Genomic DNA, 19,176 nt, shown 5'->3' on the forward strand with positions numbered 1-19,176 from the left:
CTCCTGGAGATTTTCCAAGAATGAGGCCAGAATTTAGTACCGGTAGTTATAAGACCAACAATGTCAGTAGTGATGTCTGCTACTACAGATAGAATATTTCCAGAAGATGTTAATGAAGGGATGGCAGATGTGCAACAAATTTTGCCTACTGCAGAAATATCATAAGCAGAAATATTGGATAATTTAAAAAGTGTAGATTATGAGACTGAGAAAGCAGTTAAAATGGAAACACAAATGATAAGCCAAGAGAATGACTGAGACAAGGACTTTCTATTGGATAGAAGAGTTCGATAAAACTTTGAAAATTAAAATGGAGATACAAATGATAGACCAAGAATATAATCTGGATAATGTGTCAGCTGTTATCTTTGTTTTCTTTGAAGCTCGCTAGCAACTGCCATGGGGGGGGGGGATTTGGGAAGGGAAGAGTGCTGGAAGTGTGAAAGAATGCTGTGGGAAATTGGAGAGTATAAACACTAACAGGAACCAGAGGTGCCAGACAGAGCCATCTTCCTGCCTTCAAGGACACGGCCCTGGGAAAGGAATTTAAAAAGGCGCCTGAGGCACTGGGTTCCCAAAACATTGGAACAGAATCTGATTGGCCTGTTCTCCCGGGGGGTGGGGAGGGGAGGGTTTTGGACATTGGGATTGCTTACAAGGTATGATTTTCGTGCATTTTTTCCTTCAGAGCTTGCCCTGCTACACTGCATTCAGCACCTTTTCCCTAACAACTATACAGTCCAGGGTGGTTCTTTCCTGGGGAAAGAAGCTGAGGCCAGCCTGACAGTAGGCAAGCTCTGCTGGAGCAGTCAACCAGGAGACCAATGTCTACCAAGGGGACTGAGCAAAAAATGACAAGCCACAAAAGCGCCTTGGAAGAAGCTGGAGCTTGCGGAGGGCCCCCTGCCAAGCTGCATCACCTTAAAGAGGAGCTCGAATGGCTGGGAAATGTGAGCATCGGCAAGGAAGCCCCGAAACCCCAGTCGTCGCTCACCCCGAGGATGAAAGGCGAAGAAGTAGAGGAGAAAGCCCTTGGTGTGACGTACACCTGGGGAAGCTGTGGAGCCAGGAGGCAGGAGAGACATGGTGGTCGGGGCAAGGAAGAACTCCAAGGGGAGCCGGACGAGCAGGAAGACCAGGTGGAACAAGCCCGAAGGGTACTGAGAGATGCCTTCAGGAACCGGTGAACCAAAGAACTCCTCGCCCAGCTGGTTGAACCTCAACCCATGCCGGGAGCGATGGGAGACGGCGTCATAATGGAGGTGGCCAGGAGGGTGGCAGTCTCACCTGGACCCACTTCGGCCTGAGCAGGCCCACCACCAGATGCTCAGGCGATGCAGCGCCTTCCACTGGTGTGTGGGGGGGTGTCCTCCCGTGGCAGGGGATCCTGAGGCCCACAGCCTTGGGCTTGAAGTACGGAGGAGATCCAAAGCAACCGGGGATTTTCCTCGCCCAGGTGTTGAACAGGTATATGCAGGGATACAGAGCAGTTCTAACTACTGAAGCAGCCCAGGTCAGATGCGTGACTGGCCTTGGAAGGAAGCAGCGGAGTGGATGGTCTCGCTCCACAATGAGCGCACAATGACTTTCTACTGGTTTTACAAGAGATGTTTACTAAAGCTTTGAAGAAGCCTTTGGGATGGGGAAAGAAAAACTGAAGACAGAACAAATCCTACAATGTCTGAATGAATTAGAATCAGGATTATCTGAAGTAAAAGGAAGGGGTATAAAGCAGGAGGTTTTTTATGATGACGGTTGAAATAAGAAACGTTTCTATAAAGCTCTGATAATCCTTTACCAATACCAGGATTGAAAGCTTGATGATTTAAGAATTTGCATATAGATAAAGGATGGGTTATAAAAACAGAGATATATTTATAATCTTTTAGAGGGTGAAAAGTTATTAAATCTGATTATACCTGCCTTTTCTTTTTCTATGCGCTTTTTAACCCCTCTCTCCTCTTCTCTCTGTGAGTTAGGATGCTAGCAAGACTGGAATAGAAAGAGCATCAACACAGGTGCCTGAACTAGAGAATCCGGATAATTTTAAGACAATCATATTGATGAAGGTGGAGATCTCAGCAAGGTAGAACTGCCATGGGCTGATTATAGAGTATTTTATCCACTGCCTGAAAACACCCTATTTCCCATTTCCCATCCAGCTGTCAGCATTTGCTTCCATTTCTCTTTTGAAGGATAAATGATATGAATTATTTTATCTGTACACTGGCAGAATCTAAAACGCCCAGTAACACCAAAGAATCGCTCAGTGCTGTAGTGTCTATCATCATGGTATATCAATCTATACGGACACAGCAAAGATCACTCAAGATCGAAATATGCTAAATAGAAAGTAAAGAATCTATTGTTGTTCAAGCAGCAGGCAGCCTCGGCTGGGCCAAATCAATCTGGCTGCGTTGGTGCCCAATGTCATCTGCCAGAATCCCAGAAGTGCATCTTCTGGGCAGCAGGGCCTGCCCACTGGAATGAGGCTCCCCCCCCCAAGATCCAGGGGCTTCTGAAAGGGGTTCAGGTTCCAGCTCTTCTCCCAGGCACTTGGTGAGAGGGAGCAAAGGGTTGTCTGGGTTTCTTCTTTCCTTTGCATTTCTGTCTGATTCTTGCCATGTTCGCCATCTTTTTTTTTTAACTATATTTTTAAAGGTGGTTTTACTTATGAGCCACCCCTAGTAGTGACTGGGAATTGTGGGGCACACAAAACCTGTCATATCAAGCCATCCAATCAACGGGTTACACCAGGATCGGTGCCTGAATTTTATCTCTTTGCTACACCAGTTGGGGGTCCGTCATCTTCCTGGACTACAGCTGTCCATCCCCCTTTTCAGCCCCGCTGCCCGTGTCTGCGCCAGTTACGATGACTGTGGAGAATCAGCAGTGGAGGAGCAACAGGCACCTTCCCTGGAAAGAGGAGATGGACCTGCCCTTTGCGAGGCATCCCTTGTCCTCACTTCTGACCCCCACTCCCAGCCCCCTAGCTCAGAGGGAGCCCTGGGGGCCTTTGACCCGGTTCTCTCACATTGGACCGCCTGCTGCCAGATGAAAGGAGAAATGCTTTCCGAGCGCTTGCTCCCAAGTCCTGGGCCATTAGCCTCCCGTGGGTTTCAACCAACAACAGAGACCCTCAGAAGTCTCCCCTAAATCTCCGTTCAATTTTACCGCTTTCAGGCCAGGCTTTTCAAATACCTGCATGCTTGTTAGTAGAAGTCAGCAAGCCTGCCTTGGGATGAGGAAAAAAAGATACAGCCAGGCTTGCGGCAAAGCCAGATTCTTGTCCCATTAAGGGTGAAAAAAATGAAGAGGGTAATTCTTAAATTCTCTTTGCTATACTGTACTTTCCCGCAATACAGTGGATAAGCTGACTTCCAACCGAAGGAGAGGCTGTCTGTGTTCCTTGGCATAACAACAGAGCTGCAGTTTCAGAGTCCAAAAAGCCTCTCATGCACATCAAGCGGAGAGTCCAAACCAATACCCCTGGTCCCTCCTGACGACTTGTCAGTCAAGATCCTTCAAGCTTCTCTACAGAGATAGCAGAGCGGAAGGCTAGGACTGCTGAAGGAGTGGCCTGCTCCAGACCTATCAAAATTTGGAGGACAGGGGTTGCCATCTGTACTTCAGAAGGAGATAAGACCACACCCTGGCTTGGGGAACATGCCAGCCTTTGAGTTTAACCAGAACTCTCATGATTACCATGCAGGACGGAAGCAAGTAGCTATTAGGAAAGACTTCTCCAAAGGAGGAGCTACAAGAATGGAAAGCTCATTGTGAACCTTCACAATATTATTGAACAGAGGGTTATCTCTGCTCCATCCAAAGCTCTACGTCTATAGCTCAGGGATTGTGCCAGAGACGGTAAACTTCAAACTCCAGTGGCGTGTCAGAGCAGCACACGTCTGTTCAAACAGATCAGCACACAGGGCACAAAGCAGCACAAGGCAAAATGAATGAATAAAGTTGACACTTACTTCACCGAGGAAGGCTGAAGCACTTACTTGATTAATTTCATTTGTTAGCTGAGACAAGATTGTCACTCCTATGATGCAGTGCTCAACACTGTCCTAGAGAAGGGAAAAGCAGAAAAGGTCCCTCTGGCAGAGCGGTCTCTATTGTTGTAGTTTATGGCTTATATTTATTACTTATCTAATGCTGTCTGGCAGTCCTCCCCCACAAGTCTCAAGTCCCTTCTAGTGGTATCCCTTCTCCAAAGTGGGATACCACTAGAAGTTTCTTTGCTGGGCTTCAGGAAGGCCTCCGACCACATTTTGCAGGCAACTGAGATTCTCTTGCAATTGTTGCTGATTATGTGCCCCTTGTAGGACTGGCTGTCCTATAATTGTTTGATAGTGAGTAGATCTATAACAAAATCCAGCTATGTGCCCAGCAGATGCTGCGCTGTCTTTTTATTTTTATTTTCCTTATACATGTGAAATATGCTAAAAGCTTGTTATACAATTCAAGGCAGGATTCTGCCCTGCCCCTTCCTCTTCATCTCTGCTCTTCAATACTGTCCCTCCAATAGGCAGCCCAAAGGAACGCCAAGTCAGGAGAACAAATTTTAGCTAAGCATCAGAAAAAATATCCCAGTCACAGGAGGAGGCTGTTTTAGGAAGCATGGGGGGAGAGGTTGGTGCTGGTGATGGGTATTGAATTAGATGGCTTTGGAGTCAACCAACAGCTGCTGGTCCTCACCTAAACTTTAGCAACTTCTAGTTCCTCTTCCTGGAAGCTTTTGGTTGGGCACTCTGAGAAACAGGAAGCTAGATGGCGGAGGCCTTTGATCTAGTGATTGGGGCAGATAAGAATTTCAGCATTTGGCTCTGCAGTTTTCTTTTTGTTGGCCTGAAACCCACAACAGTACCCATGAACACTGGTTGTGTGAAACAAGCCTACTACCAAGGAAAAGGGGGTAGAAATCACCAGCCAAAGCCCTTATGTGCAAATGACAAGTAGACAGCGAGATAGCACACTGACCTGCAAAAATCTTGTGACATCAGTGATGACGTTTCTGAAAACATATTCATCCTTCTGACAGTCAAACCAGCCCAGCTTTGTGATCCTAGCATACAGCTGAATTAGTGCTTGTGTAACAAACGTGGCCAGCTTAGGTCTGGTAGCAAGGTAATTGAGCACATAATTCCCTGAAACAGATGCATCAAATGAAGAATTTAGCAAAGTTTGAGTTGGGAAAAGTTCACCACCCCTGAAGTGAAGACATGCACAACTGGCACTAAGGCTGCAAGCAGCACCTGCAACTTATTGCATGGAAGTCCCACTGCGTGCCCTGCATGGGGAAAAAGAAAACAAGGAGGGGGGGAGGCAGACGGGGGGGGGGGTGGCTCTGTAGTGAGCACACGCCATTCAGCATCATCAGGCAAGAACTGGGCAAAGTGCTTCCACTGGGCCCTCTCCAGATTGCCTGACTTATAGACAACAGCACAGCTAAAGCAAGGTTCCACAGAGCTTCTGGGAAACAGCTGCGTTTCCTACCCCAGAGCTGCTGCTAGTGGTCAGCTGAAGTCCTCGGGGCGACCTCTGAAAGGCTGATTGCTCCTGCCCACCTCGAGTGAAGCTGCCTTGGAGGCAGACCTGGGAGGAAGGGGGTTTTGAGAGGGGGATGCCCAAGCATTTCCTTCAGGGTCTGACACTCCCTCACACTGTTCAAAGAACAGCTAAAACAACTGTTTCATACTTCTGGGACGTTTTAAAGGGCACTTTATGGTACCTTATATTACCAAACAGTTATTTCTCAGCTTATCCAATTGTAATTTTAACGTGTTGTCAAGGAACAGGGAAGCACGCAGGTACAAGGAAGACAAGCAAGGCAAATCCATGCTTTTTCTCACACTATAGGTAACTTAAAAGAGAAAATGCTATGAATGTTCACTTTCTATCCCAGCAAATGTTCTTAAACTTTTCAAATAGCCAATCTGGTCCTAGGCAAGCCAGACCTTGGGGATGAGCCAGCTTTGTTGTACTTACGTATGTCTATGCGTTGTTCCAAGGGCAAAGGGTTGTTTGTGCGTGACACCAGTTTTGTAAGGCATGTAGCTGCCAATAATTGGGAATATGATGACTGTAAACAAACACAAAGAAAACAAATCATTCATAGGGAGGGATAAATTCTGTGATTCTGCTGAAGGCTCTTAGTGATCCTATTGGCAAGATGGCAATATTTAATCTTGAACCATGAGGTCGGTGGCATATAAATTTAATTAATAAATAAAATAATAAAAGTATATTTCACCGAATACTTTAAATCCTAGATTAGATGACCCAATACATGGATCTCCACAGACATATTTGGCATAGCCACATTTTAAAGAATTACCATCTGCCAGTTGCAAATGCTGTCCTATATCAGGTCACCAAGATATATCCCTAAACTTGCCAGAGAGTATCCAGCCACTTCAAAAGCAGCCTTGGGGGTTGTTATTTGTCTACGTACACTCCCTCTTTCAAGGAGAAGCTGGCACTTGTTCAAGCAATCCGGGCTATTAGTGAATTCAACCAGGGCTTTCTCTGCCTGGAGCCGTGTAGTGGTGTCCGTTGTCTCATACAGTTGCTTGCACAGATTCTCTAGCTGAGCTAGACTCTGCAACAAACCAAAGAGAACTGGGTTAAGATTTGGTGGGTCTGCCATTCTGGAATACAACACCATGATAGAAACAGACACTTAAAAATAGCCTATTATACAGGGACACGGTGGCTCAGTGGCTAAGACGCTGAGCTTGTCGAATGAAAGGTCGGCAGTTCAGCGATTTGAATCCCTAGTGCCGCGTAACAGGGTGAACTCCCGTTCCTTGTCCCAACCTAGCAGTTCGAAAGCCTGTAAAAAATGCAAATAGAAAAATAGGGACCACCTTTGGTGAGAAGGGAACAGCGTTCCGTGCGCCTTTGACGTTGAGTTATGCCGTCCACATGACGTCTTTGGACAGCACTGACTCTTCGGCTTTGAAACGGAGATGAGCACCACCCCCTAGAGTCGGGAACGACTAGCACATTTGTTCGAGGGGAACCTTTATCTTTCACTGTCTCTGGTTTTGCGTTATCACTACTGAAATCCTACTAAAATGTAATTCTGGTAACAGGCTTTTAACCCTGAATTAAAATTTAGTTCCATTCCCCAACTCTTGTCTTTAACCCAAATTCATATTTTAGTCAAAACACAGACTTACAAACGGACTGCCCCTTACTAAAAGTGTTGGAGAGCATTGTCCTTCCTTCAGCCGATGAAGCTGCACCGTTTCAGGAATAAACAGGCTGTATATTAAAAATGTGAGGCTTCCGTGCTCGGCCATTTTTAGCAGTAGGCAGCCTGTTCATATCTTACGTAAGGTTGTCTTTAAATTGGTCGTTTTTAATCCAAGGGCTGCCTGCACTGCCAAGTTTAACAAACTGTAACTTTTATGTAAAACTTACAAGGTCTTTGACAATGTAACAGAGCTATTCCACAGTGGAAAAGTTCAATGAAGCCACATCCCAAAAGCCCAGGAGCAAACAAATTTGGACACTATTTAAGTGTGCACGGAGGAGAGAGTGTCAAGTATTTAATCTCTAAATCCTGAAGGAAAGGGGGAAATGTAAGTTGATCCAATGAATCGAGGTAAACAGCAAAATATGTTTTTTGTTTTTTTTTAAATTTGATTTATATGCCGCCCTTCTCCGAAGACTCAGGGCGGCTTACAATGTGCTCAGCAATATGTTGATATGTTATTAGGAATATGTTAATATGAAGTCTATTAGATCAAGTGTGAGCTAGATTCAATGTATGGATATGCAAAGAGACTTACTTCCAACATTTTTTTTACTTCCACAATTCAAATATTTTTTTAAAGATGGCCTTGAGAGATTGCCAGGGATAGCCAAATATGAATATTCAACTTTTTTTGTGCCTGATGCTACATCTTCCACTCAGCCAAAGGGATGCAGATAATTTTGAACAAATTAGTTTGCATGCTTCTTATTTCCCAATTGCCAACTAATGAAGACAAGGGCTTGGGCTTGGAATTCTTCTTCAATGTAGTTGGACGCCAGCAGTTTTTAGAGCCACGATAATGGCAGTATTGGGCATCCAGACTTTCTGGCAAAGGAGTCCTGTACATACGAGATAAGGGCCCAGGCATGAAACAGCCGGAATGTACTAAAGGGTACATCTCTCAGCAAAATGTACCAAGTACTGTCTCTCTTTCTTCAGGATTTTATTATTTTTAACACGTTAAAAAAATTACAGACAATGGCAGGCAGGCAGCTTTTTGATGATGGCTACGGGCTGGGATTTTTCCGAAATGGGCTTCTTGGCTTCTAAGAATCGTTACTTTTAAGTCTGTTTTATGCCTTTCATGCATCTCCCACCTCAAAATAGCAGGACAGGCCATCCTCAGCAACTGCGGGGCCCAGATCGTTCTTAAAGCACAAACAGCTTCGAGACCGAGTTCCCCAATGCTCCCTCTGCTCTCTGGAGCTGCAACTGCCGTCCATCCGCCCGTCTCTCCTTTTAACTTCACAACCCACCTCTTAGGGAAGACTAAGCAGAGTAGACTCTACCAAGAGTGTCGAAATGTAAGGCTTAATACTAATATCAAATAAGGGTAGGCCCAGTGGCGTTTTATTTTAGCCTCCAACTTAGTTGTTGAGTAAAGCGTGAACTATACCTCGAGCATTCTGTGAGCTACTTCTGTTGGAAATACTGATTTCTCTGTAACCACAGGGATCGCCATACGTTGCCCTTATACAGCTGTGAGGAAAACAAACACCCTGCAGCACTCAACTTGCGCTTCAGAGAATGCACTTGCAGCAAACATCGTACCTCTTCACTATAGCTCTACAACAATGGGATTAAGCAATCATTTTCAAGGTTATAACACTCTGTGTTAGCCAGTGATTCTCAACTAATGACACACAGACCAAACATAAATGAGCTCCGCCTTAGGGCAAATCACTTAAACTTTAATAACATCTTCAAACACGCTGTAAATAATAAATACATCAGGATACAGGAAGACAGACAGATGCCCTGCTAAAAAAACCCATTCCTGGCTCAACAGCAGTAACTGTGAGGGGGATCTCAGAGTCCAAGGGCACCACCACTTAAGGATGAACCAGCCGGGTGCAGCAGCAGCCGCAAAACCCCAACGCAATCCTAGGCTGCATTAAGAGAGAGCTAGAATCAAGATCACGTGCAGTGTTAAGGCCACGTTAAAATGCCCCGGAAGGCCACACAGTCTTTCGTATCACCTTTCTTTGGTATTGGGACAAATACCAACCTTCTCTGTCTTTTTGGCCACTGACCAGTCTTCCATACACTTCGGCAAAGTGCATCCGGTGCTTTTGTTGGCAGTGGCCTCTGCAGGAATTGCTGGGGCTTTGCGGTTAGGCAACCAGTTGAGTGCCCACACTGCCTCCTCCTCCTCCAGAATATCTGGTTCCATTTCTGGTAGGTCAGCTTCTCCTCTTATGGCTTGGCTTTATTCGTGCAAAGCTGCTCTGCATATTCCTGCCATCTTTCTCTGACTGCTTCGCATAAATGAAGACTCAATCATCCAGGCCAAAAGTATCTCCAAAGGCTAAATCATGGCAACCGGACCAAACCCTCTAAGATTCTCTGATGGCTTGTGGGTCATGCAATTCCTGCCCATCACGTCCTCTGACCACAGCCTGCCTGGTTTCTTCTGGCCTGCCCCTTATGAGCGAAACACTCTCTTGTATGACTCTCCTGGCTGCTTCCTCCAGTTTCTTATGTTGCTCAGCCCAGGACTTTGCTTTGCCTTTTGTTGCCTCTCCCTGGAACCTTCCATTTCGCCTTTGCCTTCCTTCCCCGTCTGCAATGGCTTTTGCTTAATAGGTTCTTGGGCTACTTCAGTCAGGGTTGTTTTTATTTCCCCCCGTAGCTCATCTGGTTGTCCTTCTGTGATGCTCAGCGGTTGAAATCTATTCTTAACTTCAACTGCATATGCCTGGGGAATCTTCTCGACGTCAAACTTCTGAATCATGGGTGGCTGTTTGACTCTGCTCCATTGGAACTTTACCTTGGCAGCTCACAGTTCATGAGCTGACCCACAAACTGCTCCAGGGAACGTTTTCATGGCAAGGACGGAACTTTTCCGCTTCTTTGGGCATAATATGGTTTCGATGTTCTCCGTTTGGTGAAGTCCAAGTGTATAGTAGCCACTTGGGTGGTTCAAATCACGTGTTCCATTATGCTTAGCTGTCGTCCGTGGCATTGCTGAATCAGATCCCCTCAAATAGCGTATGCTTCGAGTTGATTTTTCCTTGATGACCAATCATTAGAAGGATAAGCCATTGTATTTTCTCTGCTTTTACATTACCTACCTGATCATGGACACTGCTATCTTTGGCAAATTACTGGCAAAGGGTTTCCAACTTTTAGAAGTATGTGGATGTGTCCACCTTTCAGCTAAATAGTCTTTGCTGGTATTCCAAGCATAAACAGAAAAAAGAAATATAAATAAATAAATATATACTTTATCTGCTTTCTGTATCTTGTTTCAATGGGCACCATTTTCAAACAACTGAGTCACTGGGATAAGGAAGCTGGTGGGCACCCTAAGAGGCATTAACAGAAACACTGGGCTCCCAGTAAGTTGCTTGCTTTATGCTCTTAAATTGGCGCAATCTAATGTAGCTGTAATACTTGCCATGAGGCGTTATGTCCATTTTAAGAAATGCCCTCACAGTGTGAATTTATATACAATTATGGTACATATAAGACCCAATTTGGTGTACAGGTAGTCCTCGCTTAATAACTACCCTGTTTAGTGACAATTTAAAGTTACTACAGTGCTGAAAAAGTAACCGTATGACAAGTCTTGCACGTATAACCATTTCAGTGTCCCTGCAGACACAGGACCAAGACTCAGGCACTTTGTCACTAGTGGCCATTTATGACCCTCGCAGTGTCCTGTGGTCATGTGACTGCCATTTGCACCCTTCACAGCCAACTTCCTATTGACAAGCAGAGTCAATAGAGATGCTGGGAATAAAATCGCAAGTCACAATCATCTGATGTCTCACTTAATAATCTGTTTAACAATGGAGTCCCTGGTCTCAACTGAGGTTCTGCGAAGGCTACTACCTGTATAGTGTTTAGGGCATCAGGCAAGAAACTAGGAGACTGTGAGTTCCAGCATTGTAGAAATATTACAAATACTACAATCTCAAATACTACACAGGTTGGCAAATCATTGCTGGAGGTTTTCAAGAAAAGATTGGACCACCGTTTGTCATAAGGCATAAGGCGTAAGGACTCCTGCCCTGGGCAGGGAGTTGGACTAGAAAACCTTCAGGTCCCTTTGAGCCTTATGATTTGATGATTCTGAGGAAACAAAACCAGCTGTGTGACTTTGGACCAGTCATTCTTTCTCAGTCCTCGGGAGCTGATTTCTTGCCAAGAAAACTGCAGGCTCCTGGCAGGCACCAGAAGTTTATACCGAGACTCGGAACGCATTTGGGTTAATAGAAAAGGAAGAAGGAATGACATTGCCATAGGCATGTATTACATACTACCCAACCAAGTGGAGGAAATAGATGTTCTGTTTGCTAATCAGTTAGTTAAGGTGTGCAGGGAGCATGCTACACACAGGAGTAATCGGGAACTTTAACTACTCTGATATCAATGATAAACTAGTGCAATGTTAATGCAATATCGGTTTTCAATGCAATTGTATAGAATGTTAAGGATGTGTGTTTGTGTTTCATTTTTATAATTATAATGTACACTGAAGATGGCATTTAATTTCGTTGTACGAGGTGCAATGACAAACTAAACTAAACTAAACTAAACTAAACTAAACTAAACTAAACTAAACTAACTAAACTAAACTAAACTAAACTAAACTAAACTAAACTAAACTAGAAGGGGTTGAAGTGCGGGAACTTAGGGGGAGAGAGACCATGTTATACTGGAAGTCAACATAATGCAAGCTCAAGCAGTACCTTAGAACAAAATCAAACTAGAGTCTTGGATTTTAAAAGACCTAATTTCAACAAATTTAGATCTTAGGAAGGATTCCATGGATGAAATTCTAAAGGGGAAAGCAGCTCAAGACCCCTGGTAAATTCTGAAAAATGAGATTATTAAAGCCCAGTCTACCACAATACCACTGAGAAAGAAAAATAAAATACCTCAAACAAAACTAGCATGGTTGCATAAAGAACTCTCTGATAAACTGAGAGAGAAAAAGGACAAGTACAAAAAAATGGAAAGAGAGGCACATAACTAAAACAGAATATCAGCAAATAGCCCAAATCTGCAAGAACAAATTCAGAGAAGGGAAGGTTCAGAATAAACTAAGACTTGCAACAAATGCCAAACATAATAATAAAAAGTTTTTTCAGCATGTCAGAAACAAGGAAAAAAGTCTAGAAACAATCAGTCCACTAATGGGAGAAGATGGCAAGGAGGTGACGTGTAGCCAGGAGAAAGCAGAAGTATTTAATTCTGGCTTTATGCAAAAGAAAAATATAATATAATTTATCAAAAGCAGCACCGTATAGGAGACAGATTAGGAATACAAATCAAAATAGTCAAGAATATGGTATAAAAACACTTGTCCACCCTAGAGGAGTTTTAATTGCCAGGACCAGAGGGAAGGCATCCCAGAATTCTGAAGGAGCTGGCAAGCGTAATCTTGGAACCATTGAACCGTGTCTTTCAAAGAGCCTGGAGCATCGGGGAACTACCAGAGGACTGGAAAATAGCTGCTATAATTCCCATCTTCAAACAAGGGGAAAACATGGATCCAGAAAACTACAGACCTATCAACCGGACATCTATACCTGGAAAGATTCTGGAAAAGACCATCAAGCAATGAATCTGTGAACAGTGATGGCTAACCTTTTTGCCGTCGCGTGCCAAATGCGGGGGGAACACCGGGGGGGGGGGATCGTGCATGCTCATGCCCACACCCGTAATTCAATGCACCCCGGCCGCCTGTGCATCCCCCGCTTTTGGCACGTGATGGCACAGTGGGCACGGTACGTCCGTTTTACGCTCTCCCCAGGCTCCAGAGGCTTTCTTGGAGCCTGGGAAGGGTGAAAATGGCATTCCTCCCTCCTCCCGGAAAAAGCCCGTTTGCCGACTTTCCGAAGTCAGCAAACGGGCCATTTCCAGCCTCTGGAGGTGGGTGAGGAAGGCCGTTTTCGCCCTCCCCAGGCTCCTAGAAAGCCTCTGGAGCCTGGGGAGAGCGAAAAACAGGCCTCCCCCCCCCCGAGGCCATCTGGAGGCCAGAAACAGCCTGTTTCCCAACGTCCGGTGGGTCCTGAAGGCCTGAAAATCAGCTGTGTGCGGGAGCTGAGCTAGGGCAACACTCATGTGCCCACCGATATAGTTCTCGTGTGCCACCTGTGGCACACGTGCCATAGGTTCACCATCACGGACCTAGAGGCAAACAAAGTCGTAATGAGAAGTCAACCTAGGTTTGTCAAAAACAGATCATGCCAGACAAATCTTATTGAATTCTTTGACAAAGTGACAAAATTAATGGACCAGCGAAATGCTGTGGATCTAATTTATTTAGACTTCAGTAAAGCATTTGACAAAGTAGACCACAACCTACCATTGAAAAATGTGGGATAGACAGCATCACCACCAGATGGATTTGCAACTGGCTGACCAACTACACTCAACATGTTGGGTGGAACTACATCTGAATGGAGTGAAGCATGCAGTGGGCTACCTTAAGATTCTGCCTTAGTCTTCAACATCTTCATAAATGATTTAGCTGAGGGAACAGAAGGGGTACTCATCAAATTTACCAACAACAGCAAATGGGGGACGGGGAATACTTCAGAAGATACAGAAGGATTTTGAGAGAGTCGAATCCTGGGCCCTATCCAACAAAATAATATGAGAAACATAAGGTTTTACAGTTAGGCAAGAAAAATGCAGAGATATAGAATAGGTGATACCTGGCTCAACAGTAGTAACTGTGAGAAGGACCTAGGTATCCTAATAGCCACCAGTTTAGAATGAGCCAGCAGCGTGTTGCAGCTGCCAAAATAGCCAATGCAGTTCTAAGCTGCATCAACAAAGGGATAGCTTCAAGATCACGTAAAGTGATACCACACTTTGTTTCTTCATTTATTACATTTTTATGCACCCATCTCCCCTATAAGGTGACTCTTATATCTACAGGACCCCTCACATCCTGGATATAAACTTTCAATTCCTCCCCTCGGAATGGCGCTACAGGGCATTGCATGCCAAAACAACTAAACACAGGGACAGTTTTTTCCCTCATGTCATGAATCTGCTGAACACCTAATTCTCACAGTGCTATCTAATGTCTACGGTATGTATATTTCCTCATACAGCATAGCTGCAGTATTATCATTTATCCTGCTTATCTTTGTTACTTCCCCCTTTTATTGGTATTATGATAATGATAATGATTCTATTGCTTTGGATGTACACTGAAAGCTTCTGCACCAGAAACAAATTCCTTGTGGGTCTAATCACACTTGGACAGATGAAGTCTCCTATTCCTATTCCATTCCATTCTATGGTTTGGTAAGACCACACTTGGAATACTGCATCCAGTTTTGGTCACCACAATACAAAAAAGATGTTGAGACTCACAAAAGAGTGCAGAGAAGAGCAAGAAAGATAATTAGGGGGCTGGAGGATAAATCATATGATGAACAGTTGCAGGAACTGGGTATGTCTAGTGCAACAAAGAGAAGGACTAGGGTGACATGATAGGCAGTCTGCCAATATTTGAGGGGCTGCCACAAAGAAGAGGGGGGTCAACACTATTTGCTATTCTCCAAAGCAACTGAAGGCAGGACAAGAAGCGATGGATGGAAACTAATTGAGGAGAGAAGCAACCTAGAACTAAGGAGAAATTTCCTCACAGTGAGAACAATTAATCAATGGAACAGAAGCTGCCTTCAGAAACTGTGGATGCTCCATCACTGGAGGTTTTCCAGAAGAGACTGGACAACGATGCTCCTGCCAGAAGTCATCGTAAAGTATGACAAATACTGTTTCAGTCCCATGGCTGAGTCTGAAACTCTCTCATTCAGGATCCTGCGAAGGTAGCAATGCGTCAAGCAATTTTCTCTGACAGATGCCCTGCAAAGTCTTCCTTCCTAAACTGGAGTAGACTCTACTTACTTCAATAAAATGGAATTAAGAGAAAATGACTGAGAAAATAGTTTTACTCAGAAAATAAATGTTACGTCCGCTAGTACCGCTTTCTAACCCAGCGGCCTAAACTTTGCTGCTTCTTGGATGAGAAGCGAAACGTTTTCGCGGAAAAAGTCCAGTTGCCTTTGAAAAAAGCACCTTTGGGACAACCAGGACCTGGAGCACTGAGACTCTCCGCAGACTTTTTTAAGGAAGAAATCTGACACAAGAAGTTTCAGAGCTTCAAATAAATCCTCTTCCCTAGAGAGAAGAACACAACTGTTGACCGCACCAATATCCAGAATGGGGATTGTGGTGAGATTTTCACCTGAGACCATCACAGAGACCCTGTCCCTCTTTACAGCCCAAGGACAACAGGGGAGCCAGGGGGGCTTCGAAGGGACCCTTTGGGGAGGCAGCCGGTTCGAGTACCGGTGGCCCTTGACTTACGACCACAATGGCGCCCAAAGGTTCGGCTGCTAAGTGAGACATTTGTTAAGTGAGTTTTGCCCCATTTTACGACCTCTCTTGCCAGTGAGGTTGTTAAGCGAGCCTGGCTTCCCCATCAACCTGACTTCCAGCCGGATCCAGGACTTGGCCCTCCTATGGGGAAGGACGGGGGCCCCGGGGCCAGGCGCCTCTCCAGCCCTGAGCAGGCGAGGGATGGACACGGGCCCTCTGGGTGCCCCCACCGCCCCTGAGGCAGCTCTGAGTCCAGGGGGGGAGGAGGAGGAGGAGGAGGCGCCCCCGACCACCTGCCCGCTCCCTGCTTCGGCCTGGCCAGCGGGGGCCACGTGGGAGGAGGCGGGGAGGCCGTCGGTCTGTCAGGGAAGCCCGCCTGCCCTCGTCCGAAGCCGGCGGGGAGCTCGGGGGCCGAGAGGCGGGGAGCCCTTTCCGGAGGAGGCGGCAGGCCCGGCGGGCAGCGCTCCCGCCGCTTCTCCCCCGCGGATCCCGCCACCCCCGAGATCGGCCCCCGCGCCCGCCACAGACGCCCCGGGCCTGCTCCGCGCGCGCCCCCCGGTGCCCGGGCCTGTATCCCGCGGGGGACCGGCGGCCGCCCGGGCTCGGAAGGGACGGAGCGCCGGCGCGGCCCTCCAGCGGGCGCCGCGCCGGCCTTGCATCCGCCCGCTCGGGCCCCGGGCTGCGAGGCGGGGGGTGGGGGTGAGCGCGCCGCGGGCCCCTCCGCCTCACCTGCACATGATCCGCCATTTTGCTCCATTCATGTTCTGCTCCGCCGCCGCCGCCGCTGCCGCCGCCGCCTCCCCCTCCCGCAGGCGACCTAGGCAAGGTTCCTGCGCGTGCGCGCGTCCGGCGGCCTCCCCACGCATTCGGCGTAAGGGATCCCCCGAGCGCCAGCGGCCGCGCTGCGGCGCGTGCGTTTGGAGAATAGCGCGGCTCAGTGCGGCGGCGTAAGGGGGCCGGTCGCGCGGCAGCGACGTCGACTGACGCGCGGGGGGTTGGGGAGGGGGGAAGGGAAGGGGAGGAGCCGCGCTGTGTTTACCTGCTTCTTAAAGGGCCCGCGCGGCGGTTGGGGGCCCAGAACGCGCCTGCGCGGCCCGGAGAGAAGTGAGGCGTCGCTGAGGGAGCCGGGCGGGAACCGGGGCGAAGGGAGCCGAAGCGCAGCCTCGGGGCTCTTACGGGCTCTTCTCTGCCTGGAGGGAAGGAGGCCCCCTGGGCGTCTCTTCCCCAGGGACCGTCGGTCTCTGGAGCTTCTCCGCCGTCCAGGCCTGGTTGCCGTAAGGCAGTGTTTCTCAACCTTGGAAGCTTGAAGATGGGTGGACTTCAACTCCCAGAATCCCCCAGCCAGCAGCGCTGGCTGGGGGATTCTGGGAGTTGAAGTCCATCCATCTTCAAGCTTCCAAGGTTGAGAAACACTGCTGTAAGGGAAGCCTTTCGTTTTTATTTCTTTTCCAATAGAGAAGAAGTTCGACTTCTCTTTAAAAGGTGAAAAGTGATGTGCAAAATAATGTTAGGAGCCTTCAGGGCATTCTTACCTCCTGCTTCTTGTGCATTTTCCATTATGAACAAGATAACCAAATACTGGAAAGTACAAGGCATACAGTCGTATTAAGTAGACGCTTCCTAAATCCTGACCTGGATGATACTATTTAGACAGGATGGCAATTTTAGCTTGCTATATAGTCTTAGTGGCTGTTGTCAATCTAGGATTTTTTTTGTGTGTTTTGTTTTTTTTTCAAATAGCTGAATCCAGAAAAAATGAATCAGCTTCCTAATGCTTGAATAGGGCTTCCTCCCTGCCCGCCTCTGGATTATGCAGAAGGCAGAGACCCAACCTGAGGATAAAATGCAGGTGAAGCAGTATGTGTTCTCTATTCTGTAAGCTCACGATTTTCAACTTTGCTCCTCTCTTTCACCTTGTGACCCAGGAAGCTACATTTGCTGAAGCTGCAGCTGCAATGGAGAATGAAGCACTAACCTTGTGTGGCTTTTGGAAAGGCTGCAAGATCCTCATTTTATCAATAATGTTGCAGCAGCATGCTAGAATGTTGCTGCAAAATTCAGGCAAGGAATTCTGAAAAAGCGTTTTAAAAAATGTGCTGCTCTTGTAAATAATTTTGAAGGATTTGACCACGAAAGATTTGCATGAAATAAATCAGGACATTTTGACATTTATGGAATCATTTCATTTAAAGGGCTATGCTGAGAATGTGAAAGCATGGTGGGTAGACACCTTCAAAGCCAACCAGTGAGAGCATAAAACACCTGAAGCCGTACAAGACCAGAAAATGTGGAGAGAGCGGACTCGTAGAATTGGGCATGACTGAATGGATAGCATTGACAGCATCGTAGCTGTTAGAAAGCATGGATCCAAATATGCAATATTTGGAAAAGTAAGTCAAGATATAGATGGCATCTTAAAATGTTTTGAAATATATGAAGAAGAAAAAATATTGAAGCCACACTAACTGAGTTATTTAGGAAAGTTACTCTTCCCTCAACACTACTTCCTTCCTCATCCACAGGAACAGGAGACCCAGATAATTCTTAGCCAGCAACCATCTATTTATTTATTTTACAATCTTGTAATTCCTTGCTGTGGTCAGGGCAACTGAATGCAGCTGAGCGTTTACTGGCCAGATGCTCTTCCTGATGCCTACGTGGAGTTCGTAGCAGATATTTTCTCTTTGCACCCTGTCCTCTAGGATTGAACTCTCAACCTTCAGAGTGGGAGGCGAGCGTCTTCACCTCTAGGCCACCATGCTGCTCCTATTATTTATTATTTCTTAAATTTACATATTGCCCATTTCATTATCAAACGACTCTAGCCAGCATATCTAATATTACTCAACACAGGAAAAGCAATTACTGTATTGATTCTTATAGGTACTTGTAAGATCTGATTTTGCACTTCTATCTTTATATTGCAATGCAATATGCCTATAATAATACTCAAGTATTGCTATGTTATTAAAGTACTGTTATTAAAGACATTTTATAATGTTAAAAATGTACAGTTCTTTGAAGAGTAACATTGATTACCGAATTAAAGACAGTTTAAGAGGGGAAATCGTTAGCCTTCTCCATCCTCTGCCCCGCAGAGAAGTCTTCCAGCCATTAATGGGTTCTGCTCCTTGCCCTGGCCCAGGACTGCAGACATGCCTGGATTGCAACCACAGAATTTAATACAATTGTGCTGTTTAACTTTTGAGACCAGTCATCCTCCTTAGGGACGTGTTCATTTTTCTGTTGTTCCTGACCTCTGTGGAAATCATAAAGCTGTTACTTCTACTTCTGAACCTGTCAACTGACCTGCATGTCTGACTGGGCTCAGTGAATTATATTCCCCAGTACTCTGTGTCACCGCCCTCTTGCTGTAGTTAGGCACTGTCCTCACTATATTGTCTGAATGACTCATAAGTGTTGTTCAATTCAAAGGTGGGCTATGTCCATGCAGATGCTGTTTGTGTCCCGTTTGGGCATCACGTTGACTCTAGGGGGGGGGGAATTCCGTATGCTAAAAGGAGAGAAAAAGATTCCTTAGGAGCATTCTGGAT

General features: G+C 46.2%; 1 protein-coding gene across 2 annotated transcripts in view; it reads right to left on the reverse strand.

The window, feature by feature from the left end:
- The window catches only part of XPO7 (exportin 7), a 36,728-nt gene extending 20,117 nt beyond the window's left edge, over positions 1 to 16,611 (reverse strand). The window contains exons 1-5 of one of the 2 annotated variants that reach the window (XM_087875725.1): positions 16,352 to 16,611; positions 6,461 to 6,607; positions 5,995 to 6,088; positions 4,987 to 5,153; positions 4,008 to 4,073 (exon numbers count right to left, since the gene is read on the reverse strand). In XM_087875725.1, coding sequence (XP_087731851.1) covers positions 4,008 to 4,073; positions 4,987 to 5,153; positions 5,995 to 6,088; positions 6,461 to 6,607; positions 16,352 to 16,369 — 492 coding nt within the window. In that variant the 5' untranslated portion in view covers positions 16,370 to 16,611. Of the gene's footprint in view, positions 1 to 3,980; positions 4,074 to 4,986; positions 5,154 to 5,994; positions 6,089 to 6,460; positions 6,608 to 16,351 lie in introns of both variants that reach the window. The other variant, XM_087875726.1, reaches the window with a different exon arrangement.
- Between the last annotated feature and the right edge of the window lie 2,565 nt (positions 16,612 to 19,176).

The sequence above is a fragment of the Pantherophis guttatus genome, chromosome 9 (genome assembly GCF_059756535.1).
Source record: "Pantherophis guttatus breed Tessera chromosome 9, ASM5975653v1, whole genome shotgun sequence".
Lineage (NCBI taxonomy): Eukaryota > Metazoa > Chordata > Lepidosauria > Squamata > Colubridae > Pantherophis > Pantherophis guttatus.